Source organism: Orycteropus afer, unplaced genomic scaffold, assembly GCF_000298275.1.
Source record: "Orycteropus afer afer isolate SDZICR_OR568_19922 unplaced genomic scaffold, OryAfe1.0 scaffold00057, whole genome shotgun sequence".
In the NCBI taxonomy this organism is placed as follows: domain Eukaryota; kingdom Metazoa; phylum Chordata; class Mammalia; order Tubulidentata; family Orycteropodidae; genus Orycteropus; species Orycteropus afer.
Window position 1 is genome coordinate 13,244,213 of NW_006921644.1, and position 23,681 is coordinate 13,267,893.

General features: G+C 52.8%; 1 protein-coding gene across 1 annotated transcript in view; it reads left to right on the plus strand.

The window, feature by feature from the left end:
* Window positions 1–23,681, plus strand: part of TCF25 (transcription factor 25) — a 50,072-nt gene that overhangs the window by 26,174 nt on the left and 217 nt on the right. The window contains exons 2-17 of the mRNA XM_007939242.1: window positions 3,178–3,339; window positions 4,563–4,637; window positions 5,248–5,366; window positions 6,229–6,294; window positions 9,429–9,511; window positions 10,754–10,884; window positions 11,421–11,520; window positions 12,291–12,384; window positions 13,452–13,544; window positions 13,615–13,720; window positions 14,774–14,933; window positions 16,298–16,385; window positions 17,362–17,520; window positions 17,927–18,017; window positions 20,250–20,329; window positions 23,318–23,390. Coding sequence (XP_007937433.1) covers window positions 3,178–3,339; window positions 4,563–4,637; window positions 5,248–5,366; window positions 6,229–6,294; window positions 9,429–9,511; window positions 10,754–10,884; window positions 11,421–11,520; window positions 12,291–12,384; window positions 13,452–13,544; window positions 13,615–13,720; window positions 14,774–14,933; window positions 16,298–16,385; window positions 17,362–17,520; window positions 17,927–18,017; window positions 20,250–20,329; window positions 23,318–23,390 — 1,680 coding nt within the window. The remainder of the gene's footprint in view (window positions 1–3,177; window positions 3,340–4,562; window positions 4,638–5,247; window positions 5,367–6,228; window positions 6,295–9,428; window positions 9,512–10,753; window positions 10,885–11,420; window positions 11,521–12,290; window positions 12,385–13,451; window positions 13,545–13,614; window positions 13,721–14,773; window positions 14,934–16,297; window positions 16,386–17,361; window positions 17,521–17,926; window positions 18,018–20,249; window positions 20,330–23,317; window positions 23,391–23,681) is intronic.

The following is a 23,681-nucleotide window of genomic DNA, read 5'->3' on the forward strand; positions in this document are numbered from 1 at the left end:
ACCCAACTCATAGCGACCCCTCCTTGGGTTTCCGAGGCAGTATCACTATGGAAGTAGATTGCCCCATCTTCCTTCCGAGGAGTGGCTGGTGGGTTTGTACTGCCAGCCTTCCGGTTAGCACTTTTAGCTACTTTATATTCAAAAGCAAGTTTCAGAGTCTCTTCTGACATCCATTTTGGTCTTTTCTTCCTCTCCTGTCTTTTTAATGACCTTTTGGTTTCTTCATGGATGATGTTCTTGATGTCATCCCACAATTCCTCTGGTTTTCAGTCATTGGTGGTCAGTGCATCAAATCTATTCTTTAGATGGTCTCTAAATTGAGGAAGGATATGTTCAAGGTCATATTTTGGCTCTCGTGGACTTCTTTTAATGGTCTTCAGCTTCAAGTTGAACTTGCATATGAGCAGTTGATAGTCTGTTCCACAATCAGCTCCTGGCCTTGTTTTGGCTGAAGATACTGAGCTTCTCCGTTGCCTCTTGCCACAGATGTAGTCAGTCAGATTCCTATGTACTCCATCTGGCAAAATCCATGTTATAGTTGCCATTTTTGTTGTTGAAAAAAGTTATTTGCAGTGAATAAGCCGTGGGTCCTGCAAAATTCTATCATGTGATCTTCAGCGTTATTTCTGTCACCAAGGCCATATGTTCCAACTACTGGTGACTCTTCTTTGTTTCTCACTTTTGCATTGCGGTCACCAGTGACAATCACCACATCCTGAATTGCATGTTTAGTCAATTTCAAACTGCAGAAGTTGGTAAAAATCTTCAATTTCCTTTTCTTTGGTTTTGGTTGTTGGTGTGTAAATTTGAATAATAGTAGTAGTAACTGGCCTTCCTTGTAGGCATATGAATATTATCCTATCACTGACAGCATTATACTTTAGGATAGATCTTGAAACATTCTTTGTGATGATGAATGCCACACCATTCCTCTTCAGTTTGTCATTCCTGGCATAGTAGATCATGTGGTTGTCTGATTCAGAATGGCCACAATCAGTCCACTTCAGATCACACTAATGCCTAGGATATTGGTCTTTATGCATACCATGTCTTTTTTGACAACTTCCAATTTTCTAGATTTATAGTTGGTACGTTCCTTGTTCCAATTATTAATGGATGTTTGCAACTGTTTCTTCTCATTTTGAGTTGTACTATGTCAGCAAATGGAGGTCCCAAAAGCACTACTGTGTTCACATCTACTCTGAAGAGGCAGCTCTTTCCCAGTCTTACTTTGAGTGTCTTCCAGTCTGATGAGCTTATCTTCTGGCACTATATTGGACAGTGTTACACTGCTATTCACAAGGTTTTCACTGGCCAATACTTTGAAAAGTGCATGGCCTCTTCCTTCTTCCAAGTCTATCTTAGTCTGGAAGCTCCACTGAAACCTGTCCACCATGGGTGACCCTGCTGGTATTTGAAACACCGGTGGCACAGCCTCCAGCCTCACAGCAACACGCAGGCCCACAGTACGACCAACTAAGGAACGAGTTTGTCTCTCTCAGCTGTTCCAAACTGCTCCACTCCCGCTTCCTGGCTCTCCTAGCTCTTCTGGCCTCCCTTAGCTTGTCATGCTGGCCCACCACCAGCTCCTGCTGCCTCTCAGCCTGCCCTAGCTATTGTTCTCTCTGCCGCCAGTTCCTGCCACTACCCAGCCTGCCCTAGCTGTCACTCTAGCCCACCGAAAGCTCCGGCCACTACCCAGCCTGCCCTAGCCGTCACTCCTGCATCCCACCACTACCCAGCCTGCCCTAGCTGTTGTTGCCCTACTCTTTATATGGTCTCTAAATTCAGCAATGGATACAGGCAACCAAGGGGAGAACCCTAAAGCATCCCACTGTGACGACCTGCAGCATACGCCTGTTTGTAAGAGGCTCCAGAACAGACATAACCTACCTGCTGAGGGACTCTCTGACTGTCAGGGCTTAGGCGGCTGCTAGTCAGGAATGGCCAGAGGTACATATTCCTGAGGTGATGGAAGTGTTTTATCTCTGTAACAGTGTGGGTGACACACTTGTATGTAATCGGTAAAACTCATTAAACTGTACTTTCATTTCACAGTATGTAAATTATACCCCAGTTTTTTTTTTAATAAAAATAAAAGTCAGGCTCTCCCGCAGACTTCATAACACTTTTGTCCAGTATTCAGTTAAGTCTTCTGCACCCTGTCTGTAGGGTGCTAGTGAACATATATATGTGTGGTGAACATTCTTCTTGGAGTGGTCCTCGTTTGAGGCCTGTAAAGTGATGGAAGTGGCAGCTTTTGGATAGCAAGACTGACTTCAGGATGGTAGATGGACATTTCATGCTGGTTCATGCCAGTATAGAAGGCAGTGTGTCAGGCACTGTCAGCCAAGCTCCTCTGGTCATAAAGAAACAACACTGAGTGTGTCATCAAGTACCAGCTCCCTGTGTGTGGAGCCGCACCTCTCAGTGGAAGTTCAGCTTGGCTTAGAGAGTCTCAGGAATTTGCATTTCTCAAAATATATTCTGTTTCCAAAAGATGCTCACAAAGTAAGATTTTTTCCTAGGAACTTATTTTTCATTAAATGCTGTACTTCCAAGGTTCCCACGTGCTGTGCATGCAGCTAGGTTCATTCACCTCATGCTGCAGGAGGCTTCACTGCGTGACTTGTGATAGTTTTCATGTGTTGCTTTTAGCATCAGGAGAAAAAGTCCACAAGACAGCCCCTACACCTGAGATTGGTCAGGGCTTCTGTGTGCTCTTGCCCAGGTCCTTGTTCCATTTCTCCTCTTGGTAGGCGGAGGCTTGAGAGGACAGGAGGAAGAAGGGGTGTGAATGCGTTGGCTGGGCATCTGTACGTTTAAAATCCTAACCTAAGATGACACAGTGCTTGGCGAAGGAGACAGACTGTAATGTGAGGAAGCAGAGCAGCCGGGTGGCTGTAGGCTTATTTGCAGAAGCTGCCTGGAGCCAGGACTTGTTCAAAAGAGCCCACGAGCATCGTCAGTGCGCGCCCAGGCCTGCCTGTGCACATCGCTGCTGTGTGGAGGTGGACATGGGTGTCCTTTCTGTCCCTCCCACCCCCCACCTCAAGCTAGCCTTCAGTGTGCCTCACGGTCTGTTCACGTTCTGTCCCCTGCACCTCAGCACCGCTGTTTAAGTGTGAGTGCACCATGCGGGCAATGCCACTGTCTCCCTCATGTCTCCTCTCACAGATAAACACTGATGAGCTCGAGGAGGAACCCGTGGTGAATGGGGACAAGTCAGACTGTGTGTCCACAGACCCTGTGGTTTCAGGGAACAGAGGGAGAGCTAAGCATGGAAGCACGGAGGCCAAGGTGGATGAAGGGATTGATGAGTCAGCAGCTGCTGGACAGGTACAGGGTCCGAGTGGTGGGCTTGGGGGCCCCCACGCACCCTGCTGCATCCCTGTGCTTGCTAGACTGGAGGGCTTGTTTCCTGAGCTCGAGAGTGTCATTACCCAAAAATTTCTTTGGGGATCCCGATGGGTGAGTGCTGTGTGCGGGTCCCTAAACACGCATCCCTGGCACTGCTCTAGGCTCCATGCCTGAGATCCGATCTCCCTCAGCAGCATGACTGGCATATGCATAAACTGAGAGATGCATGCATCATTCCATGCCTATGAGCTGCTGGATGGTGTGTTGTCTTTTTGTCATGCGGCTGGCCTTGGTCTGGGGACTGCGGCTCTGACCTTGGTGTGAGACCTGAGCTTTGAGGAGAAGGGCCGTTTAGTGACTTGTGGGGCCCAGACCTTGGCTCTGATAATTTGAGTCACGACTGCAGAAGTGCAAACACCCTCACAAAATGTTTGTGTCCTGGCCCTGGTGGTGGGAGGGTGGGCATTTGGAGGGGCGTACCGTTCTGTGGCCATGTCACAGAAGACAGTCAAAAAGAGGTCTTCTTGCAAGGCCCTAGAAGAAGCATGTGCCCTCTGGGAGCCTGCTGCTACCAGACTAGGCACTGCCCTTGGGGAACTTCCACTTGAGTGGGCATGGAGGGTCACGGCTTTGACCAGTGCAGTGTTGGGGAGCCCAGCTCCACAGTGAGGCACCTGACTGAGGCTTGGGGTCATAGGGGTTCCTGAGGAGGGCCCTTTTTGCTGCACTGGAAGGAGTAGGCCAGCTGAAGAACCCTGGGGAAGGGGGAGCTTGCAGGGGTGGAAGAGGGAGGCCCTTGGGGGTGGGACTTACAGGGGGAGGGAGATTGGCAGTTACAGGGTCTCTGGCACAGTCAGGACCGACACAAGGAGGAGCAGGGGCGACACCAAAGCCCCCATCTCCAGAGGGACTGGGCAGGTGGTTCAGGGCCCCATGCGTGTCCTGCAGAGGCCTCCACGTGTGGAGAAGGGTTTGGTGAGAATAAGGCCACACTGACGACAGTCAGGAAAGGGGGGCGCCAGGCTGGAGTCGCAGAGACGTTACATGGTGCTGCTTGTAAGCCGAGCAAGAGCTGACAGGAGCAAGTGACTTTGGTGACAGGAGGGGGCACAGGCCTCCACTCTCTCTGTGACGGCTGCTACTGGTATTTTGTGAGATTTCGCTGCCATTCCCTGCAGGTTAAAGCGTGCTGCTTTCATTAGTCTCATTCCAGTGGCAAACACCGGAAGAAGAAAAAGAAACAGAAGAACAGGAAAAGCCCGTCAGGAGAGACTCTGGTGCGTGTGTCGGCCTGGCTGGTCTGTCCACCCCTTTGTGCCACGTGGAGGGCTGTTCATTCCTGGTTGGCTTTTCCATTCCTTTCCATTGGGAGTACGGGTAATTCAGAGGTCGCAGAAAAGAAAAGCAACAACTCTTTTGTTCACTCAGTTCCTTGGAGGACTGGAGCCCCATGCTCCCATGTTTATTTCCGGGCTCCCTGATGGAGGGGGTGGGCTGCTCCTAGTTGTGCTTCTCCTCGTGGCCCTGACCTTGTTCTAGGGCTGAGGGCCAGCTACATGGTGACGGTGAGAACCACCTGGTGAGGCAGTCTGCCATCAGCGCGTGTTCACATCATTTCTCTGTCTCAGCTCTGATCCCACTTGTCCAGCAGGGAGTGGCGTTTCACTAATGTTCCATCTCAGTCACAAACCCCAGCTCCTGAGAGGAGCCAAGGACTATGCTATCCTAGAAAATGGGGTTCACCTCTCTCTAGGGTTCTCTGGTTCTGCAATTCTGTTCTTTCTGATCCTCTGCATCTTAAAATTTCTTTTTTGTTTTTTAATTAGTTGATAAAGCATTCAGAATAAAGTTGGTTCAGTGATTAATAGGTTGTCGCGGGGCTTTTAGGAAAATGGACTGGAAGATATCGACCGCATCTTAGAGAGGATTGAGGACAGCAGTGGGTTGGTCCGGCCCGGCCCACCAGCCCTGGGTGCCAGGAAGCACGTGCTCCATGTGGAGCACAGGTAAGGCCAGATCCCTCCTTTCAGGCCCCCTCATGGCCAGATGCCCCCTTTGTGGTCTCCCCACAGCTCCTCTGTGGCCAGGAAACAGTTAAGTGTTTTTTAAGAAGAAAAAAGGGAGGATGTTACTGTATTTAAAAGTAATGATGAGCATGTTATTAAATATTTAGGAAGGAGCCACGGAGAGGAAGAGGGGGGACGTCACCCTGGTCCAGGGAGCTGCAGCTGTTGTTGTGTCTGCAAAGTACTGTTTTGAGCTGAGATAGTGTAAGGTGTCACCCTTGGATAAATTGTGGTCTCTCAGTCCGGTGGAAGCTTAATGAAATTTTGTCCCCCCATGGGGTCCCTGGGTGACACAGATAGTGGTCCTCAGCTGCTGACTGAGGGGTTAAAGGCTCAGGTCCACCCAGAGACTACTGGAAGAAAGGCCTGGGATCTGCTCCCAAAGTACCATCCGTCGAGAGCGCCATGGGGCCCTGTCCAGTCCTGCACACACAGGGCGCTGTGAGTTGGAGTCCAGTACCACCACCCTGCTACAGAAGTTTGCAGGCAGCGTTTCTTTAAGCCAGCCAGAGCCAGTTAAGGCTTAGTGGTCTGATCTGCTCATGTTCATGTGCCTGACATGCATTGTTTGCTGGAGGCAGGTGGAGGTGTGTCCCCAGGTGGCACAGATGAGCATCGTGGCTCACTGAGCGCGGCTCCCACAGTGATGGCAGTGGCTCCCTTTGCACCGACCCTGTGGGGCTGAAGGAAGTGGTCCTGGAGATTGTCCCCCTGGTGAATTTTATGGAACTTTTTAAAATTCCCAGAATCATTGTAGAAGAATTTGATATTATCTTTCTTTCTAAAATGTTCAATCCTCTAGACACTTGAATCCAGACACAGAACTGAAGAGGTACTTTGGTGCTCGGGCGATCCTGGGGGAGCAAAGGTAAGCTCTGTGCTGAGGTGTGTTTGTAAAACTGTCTCACCTTTTTGGTGATTAAAGACACGGAAGGTCCGTGAGCAGCTCCCCCTTTGCTGTGCGTCTAGAACTGGGTGGTGCCTGGCTGTCGTTACTGAACATTTTCATCGAACATTCCGTGGAACAGTCCTGATCAAAAGGTGGAAAATGCAGAACAGAATTTCAGATTCTCATGGACTTTAGACTTTTTTGGAGCCATGAAGGGTGGGTAAACCCCTAACACTATTGTTTTGAGATAATCCTTAAACCTTAAACCAGAAATACCCCTAAAGTCTTCTTAAAGCCGAGCAGTAATTTAGCTTTGCTGATAAAAAAGGTCTCCCTTGAGCATTATGCTTTTTTATGAGATCAAATTGACAATAGCACTGGTAAGATTAGATAGGAACTTTAGTGGGCGGAAAGCTTATGTTAATGGAGGAAAAACAACTCAGAAAAGGAGGGTGAGATTGTTGCACAACTCCAGTACCATCATTCGTGTCACTGACTTGCACAGGTACAGAATGTTGAATGGGTGTATGTTTTGCTGTGTATGTTCCCAACTATAACAACAAATAAAATTTAGGTGAGAAAAAGACCAAGAAGGGAGTGCCCTGCAGCTCTTACTATATATCAGTATTGGGCCGTAGAGGCACTTTGGGCAGAACATTTGAAGCCATGGTGGGAAGGGGGAGGAGTCCTGGAATTGGGCTTTGAAAGTCAGGTGAGAGGGTGGTTGGAGGTGGTCTTGTCCACGAGCCCCTTATGTACTGACTTCTCATGGGCATGATGTTTTTAGAAAAATTCTGAAAACCCTTCCTTTTTGAGCCTCTAGACCTGAGATCTTAGCCAGGTCCATTTGTCTCCTTGAACATGAATGAAGTTCAGATTCTGAGGTAGATGTTGCCAGTGTTAGTGTCGCATTTGCCAGTGCTTGGGTGGCATGAGGCGAATGTTGACAGTGAGGAAGAAGACCGGCAGTGTGTGGGGGAGGTAGCGAGCTGCGGGGCGGTGCAGAGCCTTAGGGTCCCTTCCCCAAGATTGCTGTTAGAGGTCTAGCTTTAATTTGGGGAATGCCCTACCTGCAAAAGATTGGACTTTTTAAGGACTTTTTTTTTCTGATTATAGAATTTCTAAATGCTCCTTATACAAAAAATTAAAGCAATTCCGAAACACCTCCTTCCCTTCATGTTCCCCCCTCAGGATAACCACTGGGTGGTGTCTGCCCCTCCAGGGAGCCTGTCTGTGCACACAGTGCAGTTGTGTTAGGTGACGTGAGCCAGTCCTGAACACTGGTGGCCTGGTTTTGCACGTCGGAGTTGGAAGCACTGTATCTACCTGTGACAGACCAAGGGTTGAATGTGAGGTTGTTTCCAAGTTTTCCCCTGTTACAGACTGTGCCACAGAGACCCTGCTTCTGTGCAGCTCCTCCTGGTAAAATCCACGAGCTCATGCTCTGGTCTCTGCCCCTGCACCACCTTCCAAAAAAGTGCCACCTGGTCCCACTCACAGGACAGGTGTCACTGTCCTCTCTGCAGTGGTGACATGATAAGGCTAAACCTGGTCATAACACAAAGACAGAAGTGCTCTTGGTTTTGTGACTTTGGGTCTTTGATTATTGGTAAGGTTGATCATTTTTGCATAGTTTGTTCATACTTTGCTTATATGTCTAACCACTTTTGTTTTACATTTTGGATGTTAATACATCATGCGAGGATTTCTAACTTACGCATCTTTTTCTTCTCCCGTATCCCTCTCTGTCCGTCATCTTGGGTGGATGAAGACTCCACCTCATACCACCCTGGACTCTCTGTCCCGTCATTTGGGTCACTTTTTGCCTATCCCTTTATATTTTTTAAGTCCTGATCTCACTTCTGTGCAAATTGTAATTACTACTTTTTAATTATATTGTTTTGATGTTACTATTATGCTTTTTATATTTTTTTCCTTAAAGATTTAAGTCCTCCCAAAGGGGTTCCGTTGAAAGGTCGGCATTCCCCCTCCCAACTCCAGCTTCCTTATTCTGTCCCTTACTCTGTGTCTCGTCTCCTGGTGGCTCTGTCTCAGACTTGCTGAAGAAGGGAGCACCACTCCATCTCAAGCCCCACACCTGGGCCGTCCTCACTGACTCCGGGCTGCACAGGTGGGATTGAGCTCACACAGCCACCCTCCCCTTCAGGGGTCTTGTTCACTGTTGCCACTGCTGAGCCTGACTCCCCGGGAGAAGATACCCACCCCTCCTCCACCCTCACGTCTTAGGGCAGCATCCGTGCTCTGTCCATGTGTCCTCTGGGTCCTTTGTGCACAGCACAGTGCAGCCAGGCCAAGGCCAATGGCTCTGAGTGTCCACTCGTTCTTTTTTATACAGTTACCCAAAGTCACACCTCCTCTTAGTGCCCTTCAGATTCTGACCTTGCGTTTCTGGTAGTTGAGTGGTCTTGTCCTGCCTTATTGGTTTCTTGTTGAAAAAGGAAATGGTGCCTTGGTATCCTGGTCCTAACCTACTCAAGCTTTTTTGTCTTTTTTTTTTTTTTTTTTTTTAATGAACCAGTTCAGATTATCAGAAAGTATAGACAAGAATAATAAACACACAAGGGCCCACACTCAGTCCCAGAGGCACAGTGTCACCGGCCACAGAGACCCCTCCTTGGTGCTGCCCTCCCATTGCCACGTGGCCCTGCCCAGTGCCCTGAAACGTGCCTGCAGGCCTCATGCTCATCATGTTCAGCCTTTGTCAAGGCTTGTTGCTGCAGTCATGGGTCTCAGGAGAGGAGGCATGCCTGCATCATCCTCTGCCCAGCCAAGCTCACCTCCTCTGAACATGCCTCCATCAAGTGCATGGTCACCGGTGCGTGGCAGGCATGTTCGTCGTGTTTGTAGGTTTTCATTTTTCTCTCCTTCCTTCTTGTTGGACTGGTTGATATCCTTCTTGCTCTGGTGACTTAGCTCTTTAGGGTTCTCTCCCAGCTGTCGGCAGTGATGGCCCTGTCTTCCCTGCTGTGCCTGGGCTCCGCGTTTGTGCACTGGGGGCCTGTGCACGGTCCCTCTCTTTGCTGCCCCGTGGTTTTGCCTCCCCAGCTACTGTAGGCACCTCAGAAGGTGACGCTGGCACGTGTCTCCCCTAGGCCTCGGCAGAGACAGCGCATGCACCCCAAGTCCATGTGGCTGACGAACCCCAAGAGCACCTGGCCCCGGTACTCCAAACCAGGTGAGGTCTGCGGCCCCAAGTCATGTGACAGTAGCGCTGGCTGGATTCTGCCTGGTTTGAGGCAGGAGCACCTGAGCTCTTGGGGTGGAGGTCTTTGGATGTAGTCTTTTGTGTGTTGTATAAGCAGTGTCCGGGTTACAGACACGTCTGGTCCTCAGTTTGTCCTTTGGTAGAATTTGTGCGCAAGTTGGTTACCTGTGACCTGGGGGCTGCCTGTGATGGCAGTGCTCCACCTTTGGCGTTCTGTTTTGTGGGAAGCACTCAGGTTTGTTTTTAGTGTCACACTTTAGATTTTACTGCGGAGTAATAGCAGAGCTGCAGCCAGGTGTGGTGGATGTGGAGTGTGCCTTGTCTGTCGGATGCCTGTGTCCCGTTCAGTGAGAACCGTCTGGAACACTGGCCTCCACTCTAGTGCCTGATCGTGGAGGCCCAGTGGCTCAGGGAAGGGTTGGACACAGACCGTGGGGGTGGCAAGAGGACAGGGTGAGGACACCAGGTCAGACGGTGTGAGCAGGCAGGTGTGCTGGCGGTGACAGTGCAGAGCCCACGGCTGTTGGTGCTGCCACACCCTGTCTCCCAGCCTACATCTCCTGTCCCCACCTATATCAGGGAAAGGTGCCAGGTGTCATCAGCAAAGACATGCCCAGAAGGCTTTTGTGTCATAGGGCAAACTTAGGTCTATGTGGTCCTCTTGCGCACTCAGACAGGCTTCCCCTTAAGTAGCTCCCCAGCCCCCATAGGATAGCTGGGAGGATGAGAGCTAAAAGGCCATGTAGTTCATAGAGCCCATCAACACCGTGGTGCATTGGCCCACTATCCTACGCTACTTTGCCAACCCACTGGCCACATTATGAAGGGGCTGGATTCTTAGAAAATCCTGGACTCTCAGTCCCTGAGCAGTCAGTGAGGAGACAGGGGAGGTGCCGCAGGCCCATCGCCAACTGGGGCCTCTCCCCTCCACCGTTTTAACCTGAAAGTCAGCCTGACAGACAGCCATAGGGGCATGTCTAGACCCAGTAGGCAGGCTGGCTCTTAAGGCGTGCACACCCCATCGCACTCAGCTGGACTGGACTCACACAAGAGCAGGAACACACAGGATGTTGCTCCTGGTGCCCTGGGTGTGGCCTGCTGCTGTCTGCTCCAGGAGGCACCACAGCCCAGATCCTGGAAGCTCCCACGCGAGCCACGTTGGGTGGCCGTGTCCTGTGTTCTTGGCCCACCTGACCCCGTGGCCTCCCCCAGGTCTCTCAATGCGGCTGCTGGAGACGAAGAAAGGGCGCTCTTTATTTGCCTTTGAACACAGCGAGGAGTACCAGCAGGTGCAGCACAAGTTTCTGGCGGCCGTGGAGTCCATGGAGCCCAACAACATTGTGGTACGTTGGCCCACTGTCCCACCCACCATGATAGCCCACCACAGGCCTGCCCCAACCTCATGTGCACCTTAGCCTATGGCTCTGTGAGGTGGGCATCAAGGGGACCTAGGACACTATGCCCTATCTCTGCTCTGGGGTGCTGAGTGCAGTACTGTCCTTTGACACGTCCAGATCATCAGGGCTTCCACGGGTGGGGTTTCTCATCCCAAGGCCATCTGCACTGTGCACTGAGCCACCGGCCTGCATCTTAAAAACTTCCAGGGCTGTGGCCATGCCCTCAGTCCCAACCCACACCTCACAGGCTTGCCTTGCCCATTGCCTGCAGGGGCCCAGACCCCTACATGGTGTGGGCCATTGTCCAAGATGCCACTGTTGCTGGCTCACACTCTGAGAAATGATGCTGTTTGGGCTCTTCTCCCTTGGGGTGGGTTTAGGAGGGGCTGAGATGGTACCAGGCTGCCTGCAGCTGTCTATTACAGCCACTCCCTGGACATCATGTCCCATGGCCTGTCCACCAGCTCCCTCCTTTCCGACAGGTCCTGCTCCAGACGAGCCCCTACCACGTTGACTCGCTCCTACAGCTCAGTGATGCCTGCAGGCTCCAGGAGGACCAAGAGATGGCCCGCGATCTCATAGGTGAGCGTGGTTGGACCCTCACAGGCAGGGTCGTCTTGGGAACTAGGGACATAGACGCTAGGATGCAGATGGATTTGCCAGGGTGTTTGTGGAATAACAGCTCCACTAAGCTGTGATGATGAAAGCGTACAGTCAGTGTTGCCAGCACCGTGCAGCCATCACCATAGTCCAGACCAGCATCCATGAGCAGGCACAGCCTCGGCACCCTACCACCATTAGTCTGCTTTCTGTCTTACACATGTGACTATTCTAGATGTTTCCTGGGAGTGAGATCATACAATACATGTGTCTGGTTTCTCTCACGGAGTGTCGTGTGTTCATCCACGTTTTAGCATGCGTCAGGACCTTATTTCTCTTTGTGACTGAGTAATGCTCCATTTGTTGGGTGGCCCACGTGGCTGTCCGTCACCTGTGGATGGGCACTGGATGGTGGACAGTGCAGCAGTGAGCATTCGGGTATGCATCTGTGATTGTGTGTCTTCACTTCTCTGGGGTGGACACCTGCTGTTCCAGTACTCGTCCACACCTCACCGTTTTTGGGTTTTTCGGTCTTGGTTCGTCAGTTCTCGGTTGATGTACATACAGACCAGCAGCAGTGGTACCTGGGAGTCGAGGCTGCACACTTCCAGGCTGTGGCAGGGCTGTGGGGTCACTGAAACTGAGCTTCACAGCCACCTCCTTCCAGACTTACCCTTGTCAAGTGTCATCAGTGCTGGGTGAGGGCACACGGCACATGGGTGCTGCAGTGGCCAGTGTCTCTGTGTCCATAGAGAGAGCACTGTACAGCATGGAGATGGCGTTCCACCCCCTGTTCAGCCTCACCAGTGGGACCTGCCGGCTGGATTACCGCAGACCCGAGAACAGGTGAGCACCTGGCCAGGACTCGGCCCCGCATCATCGTCCCAGCCACGCATGGCAGGGAGCACTGTTGAGGCAGGAGGGCAGGCTTGAGGGCAGGCATTTGGGTTGGCCCAAAGTCAGGGTGTCGTGTTAGGAGGGAGGCTTAACAAGGCCACATCCCTGACACAGCTGCCACCTGCGTTTCCGCACTTGGGCGTGAGGAACGTATGTGAGGAGCAAGTGCTGCAGGTGCCGGAGGCAGGTCTGTGATTCTGAGTCAGCTTGCAGCGTTCAGCCCAGTGAGTGCTCACACTGCCACTCCTCATCTATTGAGTCAGGATCACGTGTGACACTCTGAGAGAGTCATCCTGTCCCCAACCCACCCTCTGACACTGACCCTCACATCCGTTGCTGCTCCGTCAGCCTCCCCTCAGCCACGCTCAGGCGCTGGTGGCGCAGACAGCCCTTGGACCCATGGTGTCTCGCACTTGTGGGCCACGCCCCCCCCCCACGTGCCTCCTCCCTCAGTGACTGTCACTAGAACCTTGGGCTGATTTGAATTTTTTCTGCCAGATTAATTTGTGTTTGTTTTGTGCCTCCAACTGAATTCTTGGTTCTTTGAGACAAGGTATTAAATATTCATGTTAGCATGCTGAAGCCTTAAAGGGAGAGTAGGCAGTTGATAAAAAACAGTCCCCCAAGACATTAAAATCAAAGACTTGTGACCAGTCATCACTACTGACAACTAGTGATGTTTGAGGATAGATTGAAACTGTAATTTCAGTAGAAGCTTTTAACTCTTCCCTTAAGTAATGAATAGTGTAAAAAAAAAAAAAAAACTACCAGAAGGTAGAGCTTTCACATACCGAATAGCAGGAGTGGTTTTCAGGACCTAGGTAACACGTCACTGTAAGCAGCAATGGGGCTCCGGCCCACCCTCCAAGCACACAAGAACCTCTCAGCGGCCCATGCCACCGTGAGACCGCGTGGGAAATCTGCAGAACCGGAGCCGAGGCTGTGGGTGGTGGCGGCTGTGTGCCCCGCCCCCACACAGCCGCCCTCTGATGTCGCGGGAACTGCCTTGGGTCTAGGAGCTTCTACCTGGCGCTGTACAAGCAGATGACCTTCCTGGAGAGGAGGGGCTGCCCACGCACAGCCCTGGAGTACTGCAAGCTCATCCTGAGGTGAGTGTCTGCCCTGCGCGCGCGCCCCGCCCCGCACCCCCGTGCCGTGACAGCTTTCTCTGCCCCAAAGCCTGGAGCCGGACGAGGATCCCTTGTGCATGCTGTTGCTGGTGGATCACCTGGCGCTGCGGGCCCGCAGCTACGAGTACCTGGTCTGCCTCTTCCAGGACTGGGAGGTAGGTGGAGCACTGCGCCCCTCCCCAGGACGGGTATGCACCTCCCTCGCCTTCCGCTGGCTTGGTGCCCTGCACACTAGGGACATTCTGGAAAGGGGCAAGGCTGACTCCAGGGCTCACTCTCCTTCTCGTCTCTCACGATAATTGAGAGTCGGCCACGTAGCTGCCTGCCCCGTCTCTGACAGTCAGCACAGTGGCCGGAAGCCACCCAGCAGCTTGGGAGCCCTCGGCCTCTGCAGTCCTGGACCCCCCGTGCGCAGGTCAGCCTGCTGGGACCCAACCCTAAAGCACGCATGTGTGCAGACAGCAGAGCTGTCGTGACAGGGAACAGAGCCAGCTGTGCTTGTTGAGGTGGGTACACGGAGCCCATCGTGGCTGGGGTCTGAGGCTTGAATGCAGGGGCCTGCTGTGCCTGCCACATTGCACATCAGGATTCAAGACAGAAACATGGACACATGTGCACGCTCATACGTGGTGCCCCGTTCACGTGTGCACATGCAGGGGATGGCCTCGGTAATTGCACGTTGGTCACTTTGGAGAGATGATGTTTTAGGTATAATGGGTTAAGTGAAGTGTACTAACATTCGTTTCCCCCCCCTTTTTTTTTAACACGGCCTGTTACTTCTCTTATGGGCAGTGCTGGACCCTTGGGCCTCTCTAGCAGGGTGGGCTGGGGACGTGACCCCTCTGTTATCACATTTGTGTCTTTTTTGTATAGCTGAGAAGTAAATAATGTCACGTAATTCATTTTGGCCTGGTTGGCCCAGGACTTTCCCCTCTGGGGTCTCATTTAGGGGGATTCATGGGTTCACAGAGGGAGCTGAGGGAGGCATTCATGACAGTTCCTGGAGTTACTAATCCCACACAGAACACAGTCCCATCTAGGAACGATGTAGTGTGTGGTGTGTGTGTTCTGAGGGGACTTCCAGGTACAGAGCAGCCCCTGGGGATCAGTGGCTCCTGGAAAAGCAGGCTTTCCCGCAGCCATGTTGGTACGTCTCTGAGTGCCACATGCAAGAACTCTCTACTTAACCTCCCTTTCTCCTTCCTCAGGCTCATCGGAACCTGTCCCAGCTCCCAAATTTTGCTTTCTCTGTGCCATTGGCATACTTCCTGTTGAGTCAGCAAGTCAACCGCCCACAGCACGAGCTCAGCGCTGCCAGGGAGAAGGCCTCGGCCCTGATCCGGCAGGCGCTCACCATGTTCCCCGGAGGTGGGTGCTGCACACTCCCGGAGGGTGGGGTGGGGATTATGCATGAACCGGGGTGCCTGCACCTCTGCTGCCCCGCCAGGACAGATGACACAGCCCCTCACAGGCAGAAGAGAACAGCAGAGCTCCCCTTTGGGCCAGGATGTGAGTTAGTGCTGGCCTTACCCCAGAGACACTTTGGGGACTAGCACATATCTTCGATATGGACAACTTACTTGAAAAAAATGTGTCATTTGGAGAAGGACAGGAATGAGCACATTGGTGCTCGTCAGTGAGCAGCACAGGAAGCGGGGCAGGAGACATGATGGGGAGGAGGCACATGGAGAGGGGCTGGGCGTGGGCCTCTATCCTCACAGGACAGGCATGTCCAGAGTCTGTGTGCTTAGACAGGATTGGTGCTCTGGGGCCTCACGGGCTAGCACCCCGCAGCAGTTGGCCACACATTGTTGGTCTGGGTTAACCATGAGCAGCGTTCAGTCAATTCCTGAGGGGCCTGTAGTGTTGGATTGAGCTCAATGCTTCCCTACCAGGGTCCTGGTGCTGCCGTTGTCAAGGGATAGTGAGCAGGATCAGCCTTGACCTGCTTGCTATGTGTTCATGGGCTCTTCTGGGCTGTCCTGGGGCCCGTGAAGGCCAGAGGAGGCGTATGTGTAGGGTTGGGGGGCCCTGCCCTAGCCTGGCAGGAGTGTGTGCAAGTGTGTGTGCAGCATCAGGTTTTAGTGAAGAGCAAAGCCGGCTCCCTGAGCAGACCCTCTTCCCCTGTTAGGTGTGCACCATGGCTTTTCTCCCTGCCCTGTAGGTAGGTTGTGTGGGGCCACACAGCAGAGCTGGGCTGTGTCTGATGCAGGTTCTCAGCCACTCTCAGTGGAAACGCCCTGCTGTGTGCTGAAGGCTGTGCCCGGAGACCTTGAGAGCATTTCTGGGAAGTCACATTGGGGCACAGCTGTCAGGAAGCCCCCCAGCCACTGGACAGCTCTGCCCTGGAGGGCCTTTGGGCACCAGGCAGGACCTGTCTACACCTTCACATCTGTGGCGTGTTCCTGGGGTGCCGGACCGGGAGTCCCTGCTGCAGGCCAGGAAATGGGAGGCAGAAGGATAGATGTCCACACACTGAAAGGCAGGGCCCCTTGGGGCCTGGTGTGAGGAGACCCACCTCAGACTCTGAGCAGCAGCAGTGGGGACATGGGCCAGAAATGAGGCTTTTGGAGCCTGGCCTCCTCCATCCGGCTCCCCAGAGTTCCCCCATGATGAGGCCTCCCTGGGCCTGTCTGTCCAGGGGTCATGTTGGTGGAGGGCTTCCCTGTGAGGCTGGCTGGGGCTGGAGACGGGGCACCGTTGCAGTGCCCTGTGCTCTGCTTCCTCTGCAGTGCTCATGCCGTTGCTGGAGTATTGTAGCGTGCGGCCTGACACCGTTGTCGCCAACCACCCTTTCTTTGGACCCAACGCCCAGATCAGGTAGAGGGCAGAAGGCGGCCCCAGGGGCAGGTCTGTGTGTGTGTGTGCACTTTTCCTGGGGACACTTACTCGTGGGGTACTGTGGCACTTCAGGACTCGTCTGGAAGTGAGGGTTCTGCCCCATGACACACTGTTGGGGTGTCAGGTGTGAGCACCAGGTCCCACAGCACTCTCTGGGGATGGCCACTTGAGAGGCTGAAGGTTGTGACCTTGTGAGGAGCCAGAGTTGTCCTCTGACTGAGAAGAGATTTGGAGTGACATCAACTGTGGGACTCACATGATAGCGCCCTGGCCTTTATCTCTCCTCCTGGAGAAAGCCTGTGGGCGGGCAAGACTGAGTGCTTCCTGGCTGTCGCAGAGGCCAGCCCCAGGCAGGGCCTGGGAGAGAGGTTCCTGCCTTTAAAGCTGTTGGTGGTACCCCGTTTCATTTGGGCACCTATTACTTTTTTAAAATAGCTCAAAAAATAAGAAACGTACTTGGAAGTTAATAGCAACATTTCCTGATAAGCAGGAAGAAGGTTCTTTTATCAAAAAAAAAAAGGTCCTGTTCATTCCCTAAACACTTTGCTCTCTTAATTTTACGGTATACTTCTGAAATTCAGAGTCCCATAAGATTTACAGTCACCGTCATGTAAAAACCTGCTGGCGAGCCACCTGCGCTGTGCGTCGGCGCATGCCCGTGCTCCTCCATTCACACGGCAGGTGGCACCCTCTACCCAAGCAGCGCAGGTGCGTGGCCTCATAGCAGAGGCCCCCCCGCCCTCCCGTGACCTTAGCGCATCACACCTAGCCCCTGCCTGTCGCCCCCCCCCCCACTCAGTCCAGCTCCCCACACCCTGTCACTCTGATGCCACCTTGCTGCTGCCGCACCCTGGCACCCCGTTCTGCGAGGGGGGCGGGCCGGGGCTGGAACGGCCAGGGGATGCAGGGGAGGGCCCGGTCGGGCGGCAGCCGGTCACGGAGCTGCTCTTTGTAGTCAGTCGCCGGCACTGAGCCAGCTGGTGAGCTTGTATCTCGGGAGATCGCACTTCCTCTGGAAGGAACCCGCCATCATGAGCTGGCTGGAGGAGAACGTCCACGAGGTGTTGCGAGCAGTGGACTCGGGGGACCCCAGCGTGGGCGCCTGTGAGAGCAGGTGGGTGTGGGTGGGCAGGGCCAGGAGATCGGGACCCTAGGGGGCTGCGGGCTGAGCGTTTTGGCAGACACCTCTGTGTCTGTGCATGAGCACCCTTGAACGTGGTGATGACACTGCTCTTGGTGGGCCTCTGGGAGCATCTTCCCCCGGCAGGCAGTGGTGCCCATGGGGTTCCTGAGGGTCATGCATTGCACTGCACGCATTGCTGGGGAGGGAGAGGACAGGCACAGTGGGGTGGTGCAGCGTCAGCTTTAGGGTTGTGGGTATTGTGCAACCTGAGGTTCTAGCAGCTTTGTGCAAGGCTGTGCACGTGGTGCTGTGGGGGGTCTTTCTGGGGTGGAGCATCACTGATGTCTTGTGGTATTGCTGCTTCCTATACTGACCCTCACCCTTCCCTCGGCTGCAGACGGAGGGTGCTGTACCAGCGTGCGCCCAGGAACATCCACCGCCATGTGGTCCTCTCAGAGGTCAAGGAGGCCGTCGCCACTCTGCCCCCGGTAAGGGAAGGTGGAAAATGGGCTTTGTGTAAGCTCGTTCATGTGTCCATCCCTTTCTGCTCTGTGCAGCCAGAAGCAGGCCTGCCCCAGGTGTGTCCTCCCAGCCTCGGAGCCAGGGGACTGTGCTCCTCCTTGCAGCCCAGGTTCCGATGTTTGGCATCGTGGGAGGTTGAGTCATCCTCACAGCTTGCCAAGGTCTCATGGGCACAGAGCGTGAGCCTGCCCACAGCCAGCAGCCACACTGTGTGGCCTTTGTAAACCCGTTGGTCCCTTCACCACAGATCACGTGTTGGCACGGCCTTTCCTGCCGCATGCTTTGCCATGTGTGCATGTACCACAGGTGCTAAGACGGCATTAGCTGTTGCCATTGAAGATAGACCCTTGTGCTGTCATAAGGGAGTAAGGCGGAAAGGGTGGAACAGCAGGCCTTCCACCAGAGGACCCTGGGCGGTTCTGCTGGACCATCAGGCTGCTGGCTGACCCTGCAGTGTCGGGCACAGCTGCCTCTACTGACCCCAGTGAGGTGGGCGGTGTGCACGCCATGCTGTGGGCCTCGGGTCACAGAGTTCATGAGAGTGCAGGCCTGTGGTGGCAGCCGAAGGTAGTGGCCTGCAGTCCTGATACTGTGTGAATGGCAGAGAATGTGAACAGTGACTCCGTGAGTCTGTTACTTGTCTATGGGTATTCTCTTAACCAAAGAGCCCTGACGGTGCAGGGTTAAACTCTCAGCTGCTAACCAGAAGGTCAGTGGTTTGACAATTAGTCCTAGCGACTGGTACACCATCTGATCTGCAGCCTATACGACTATGAGACCAGAAGAACTAGCTGGTGCTCAGCTACCACTGTCAACCACTTGGAAGGGGATCTATGTCGGAGATCCTGGATAGAGAGGGAGAACAATGTGGAACAAAACTCAAAATCATTTGGTGGCAAAACAAAAAAAAGGTGGGGACCAGGTTTGCTGGTCCAAAAAGCCTGGTGGAACCACTGAGACTATGGCCCCTAGCTGCCCTTCAGGTCTGGAATTGAACCCACACCTGTGGTTTCCAGCCAAACAAAGTACAGGCATGTGAGTTAAACATTTACCTCAAGTAGACACACGCCCTGGAGAGAACAATCATGGGAGAAGGAAGGGCTGCTTATGCACAGGGAGACAGCTCAGGGCGCAGAAGAGTATGGAGGGATGGACACTGGGAAGAGGTAACTATGGGGAGGAAGTGGGGGGGAGCTGTTGCATTGTAAATTTTGATCAATGACATGAGACAAAGTATATGTGAACTGCTGTATGAGAAGTGAATTTACTCTGTAAATCTTCACCCAAATCAAAATAAAATTAAAAAAAAAAAAATCATTTGGAGAAAAAAAGGGGGTGGGAGACCAGGTTTGCTGGTCCGATAGAGCCTGTTGGAACCCCTGAGACTATGGTCCCTAGCTGCCCTTCAGGTCTGGAATTGAACCCACACCTGTGGCTTCCGGCCAAACAAAAGACAGGCATATGAGTTGAACATTACCTGAGGTAGATACACTCCTTGGAGAGAGCAATCATGGGAGAAAGAAGGGCTGCTTATGTACAGGGAGACAGCTCAGGGGGCAGGAGGGCACGGGAGGGACACAGGGAAGAGGTAACTATCAGGAGCAGGTGGGAGGGGAGCTGTTGCATTGTGGTAAATTGTGGTCGGTGTCATGAGACAAAGTGTATGTGAACTGCTGTATGGAAAGTGAAGTTGCTCTGCATATTTTCATCCAAATCACAATAAAAAGAAAAAAAGTCTGTGGTTTGAACCCACCAGTCGCTCCGTGGGAGAACAGACCTGGTGATCTGTTCACATAGAGACCGCAGCTTTGGACATCATGGGGGCAGGCGTCCTCTGTCCTAGAGGGTCAGCTTGAGTTGGAATTGGCAGCCCACCGGGCAAGGGACAGGGCAGTGTCCACGTCACAGAATGCCTGTCCCTACTCACTAACCTAAAGTTCTGTAGTGCAGTGTGCACAGCCATGCCTCCAGAGCCATGTGTGTCGGTCTCCACAGCCATATCCGGCTACTCAGTCCAGCAGGGAGTCTTAGGGGAAGACTCTTGGGGAGTGCCAGTCAGTCCAGCAGGGAGTCTTAGGGGAAGACTCTTGGGGAGTGCCAGTCAGTCCAGCAGGGAGTCTTAGGGGAAGACTCTTGGGGAGTTGCCAGGGACACTGGATTGCCCTCTCTAGTGTGTCTGTTTGTGTCCCTTTGTGAAGGACGTGACCACGCAGTCTGTGATGGGGTTTGACCCTCTGCCTCCTGTGGATACCATCTACTCCTACATCAGACCTGAGAGGTATGTCTTTGGTTTCTTGTGTCTACAGCTCAGAGTTCAGTGCCTCAGGTTTCCTGAAACTTGCTGCTGCTTCTAGACACAGACCATGGAGATGAGGCACAGACGTTTTAAGAGGCTCTTCCCCAGCCCAGGAGAAGAGCACAAGGCCATGAGTCAGCTTGTGTAGGCTCTGTTCTCTCACACACCCCCGTCTGAGCTCTGTCCGGTTCTGCAGCAAGTGTGGGGACACCTCACCTGCCCTCCTAGAGTCCAGTGCCGTGCAGAAAACGGACATTGATCACAGAATCTGGAAATAAATACAGACTGAAAATGGTCATAGCATACTGTAGGAAAGAGTAGAGGGCATGACTCTGATGCAAGAGAAGAAGTCACCTTACCCAAGAAGAGGCGGGAAGCTCACTGGTTTCAAGTAGAAGAGCCAGTGTGTACAAAGGCCTTGTGCAGGGAACAGGCCTGTAAGGTGTGTTCGGAGAACTAAAGAAGGGTCCCACAGCTGAGCCAGAGAGCAGGACAGTTGGGGTCACACTGCACTGGGAGGTATGGTGAAGTGGGAGCCCAGCCTGCCTGCCAACACAGGCCGCTGGGTACGTGTGGACAGCCTGCAGAACCTGGACCCTTGAAAGTCCTTTGATTTTCCTTCCCTCTGGCCATTAGTGCAGAGTGGTAGATCTCCAAGGAAGAGTTACGTGCAGACAGGATTTCCCATTTAATAGAGTGCCAGGCACTGATTTCCAGACCTGGGCAGACCATATTTTGTAGGATCAGGTCCTTTTTTCCCATTAAATTCTGTTCTGAAACTATGGTTGCATGTTCATGGGAAGTGGTTCCAAGTTAAATTCCCTAACAGATTAAGATGAAGACGGTTACTGCCATCAGTGAGTTTTCGGGAAGGGTGACCTGGTCGATGGCGCTAGATACTGTAGCCCTGAGGAACCATATTGCTTTGCTGACTGAGCACTTCGTTCTGCTCTTCCCTCTTTCATAGACTGGAGGCTTTTGCCATCCCTGGAGCTCCTTATGTGTAGGTTACTGAAGTATCTAAGGAGCCTGGGTGGCGGAACAGCTAAGCCCTCGGCTGGTAACCAAAAGGCCAGCGGTTGAACCCAGCAGTGGTTTCGCAGGAGAAAATGCCTGGTGATTTGCCCCCATAAAGATTACAGCTTGGGGAAACCTGTGGCCAGTTCTGCTCTGTCACACAGCATGGCTAGGGGTCCAAGTCACCTGAACGGCCCCAAACCACAGTGTACGGGAGAGCCCTGGGTGGTACAAACTGTAACATGTTCAGCTGCAAACAGGAAAGGTGGAGGTTGATAGGGGTATAGTAGAGCTGACAAGGGACAAGGTTGTAGTCACTTCTTGGTCACAGCCAGCCACCCAGAGGGACTGGGTAGTTGAACCTGTGGGCTTGGGACCATAGTCACAGGGGACATCAAGCTCAATTGGCATAACATACTACACAAAACATTGTTCCACCTGCTACTTTGACGAGTAGTGACTGGGATCTTAAAAGCTTGCAGGCAGCCATCTAGATGCAACAATGGGTCTCTCCTCATCCAGAGCAAAGAAGAATGAAGAAAACCAAAGGTTCTCGGAAAGAATTAGTCCTCGCGACTGGTACACCACGTGATCCTCAGCCTATATGAGTATGAGACCAGAAGAACTAGATGGTGCCCGGCTACCAATGTCAACCACTCGGAGGGGGATCTATATAGGAGACCCTGGATAGAGAGGGAGAACATTGTGGAACAAAACTCAAAAATCATTTGGGAAAAAAAGGGACCAGGGTTGCTGGTCTGATAGAGCCTGGTGGAACCCCTGAGACTATGGTCCCTAGCTGCCCTTCAGGTCTGAAATTGAACCCATACCTGTGGCTTCCAGCCAAACAAAAGACAGGCATATGAATTGAACATTTACCTGAGGTAGATAAACTCCTTGGAGAGAACAATCATGGGAGAAAAAAGGGCTGTGCACGCACAGGGAGACAGCTCAGGGGGCAGGAGTGCATGGAGGGATGGACACAGGGAAGAGGTAACTATCGGGAGGAAGTGGCAGGGGAGCTGTTGTATTGGGGTAAATTGTAGTCATTGTCTTGAGACAGTGTATGTGAGCTGCTGTGTAGAAAGTGAATTTGCTCTGTAATCTTTCACCCAAATCACACACACACACACACACACACACAAGTTGGAGGTTGAGTCCACCCAGAGGCACCTGAGGAAAGGCTTGGTCTGCTTCCATTGAAGACAAGGAGGCTCTAGTCGGGCACACAAGGGGTCACCACGAGTTGGCGTCCACAGCAGCCGACTGTTTAAGTGTCTAGTAGCGCTCTGGTTGAGCAGTGGTTAAAGCACTCGGCTGCTAACCAAGATGGCAAATCGAACCCACTGGCCACTCCACAGGAGAAAGATGCAGTCTGCTTCTGTAAGGATTTATAGTCTTGGAAACCCTCTCAGGTTTGCTGTGAGTCAGAATCACCTCTATGGCAGTGTATTTGGTTTTCAGTAGCGTGAGGTGCAGTGTCTCACGTCACCAGTGGGGGGGTTGCCACTTAAGTGTTAGAATCTTCTAGTGCTTGATGACTAGTCTAAAGTGTTGAAGAAAACATCGCAGCCCCAGCTTTCCTTAACAAGGCCAACTGCTGTGGCAGATGCGTAACTTGGCTGTAGTAAGGACCACTGTCCGCTTGGCTCAGTGAGCTAGGTTCTATAAGACCCACCCTCAACTCTAGATCCCCTTTCCTGGTAGCATCTGAACTGTTAGTTTCCTTGGTAACCTTGGAGCCCACAGCCTAACCTTGAGCTCACTGAACGTCCATGGCCCTGGCGTAACAATTCTCTCCACCTGCTACTTAGGGTTGCCTTTTCCACTCCAGCTTGGGCGACAAAGGAAAAGGAGGCAGGAGGCAGTGCAGAGGACATCATGAACTGGGCTGGTGTCCCAAAAGGTGTCAGTTCAGTTTCGCTTCTGACCTTTGCTGACTTTGTTTTCCAGGCAAACTCCTGTTGGCCAGGCAAATACTGTGGCCCTCTTCTTCCGATCCTTGTTGCCAAATTACACCGCGGAGGTAGGTCCTGTGTGCCTCACTGCACCCACGTCTCTGGCCTGTCCTTGCTAATGGGAGGCAGATTGGGACAGGAGAGCCCTGTTGCCCCCATGGGCACCCTGCCTGGTTTGGACGATGGCATGTACCCACTGGGGTCAGTCCCCTCACCTGGGCTCAGGGCAGGCAACCCCACACATGGGCCCAACCTTAAGGGCTTCTCCTCCTATGTGGCCCTGGAGACTGATGCTGGGGGGTGCGGTCTGCTCACTTGGAACATGGGCCCTCCGGTCACTCACTGCTGCTGTTGTCACA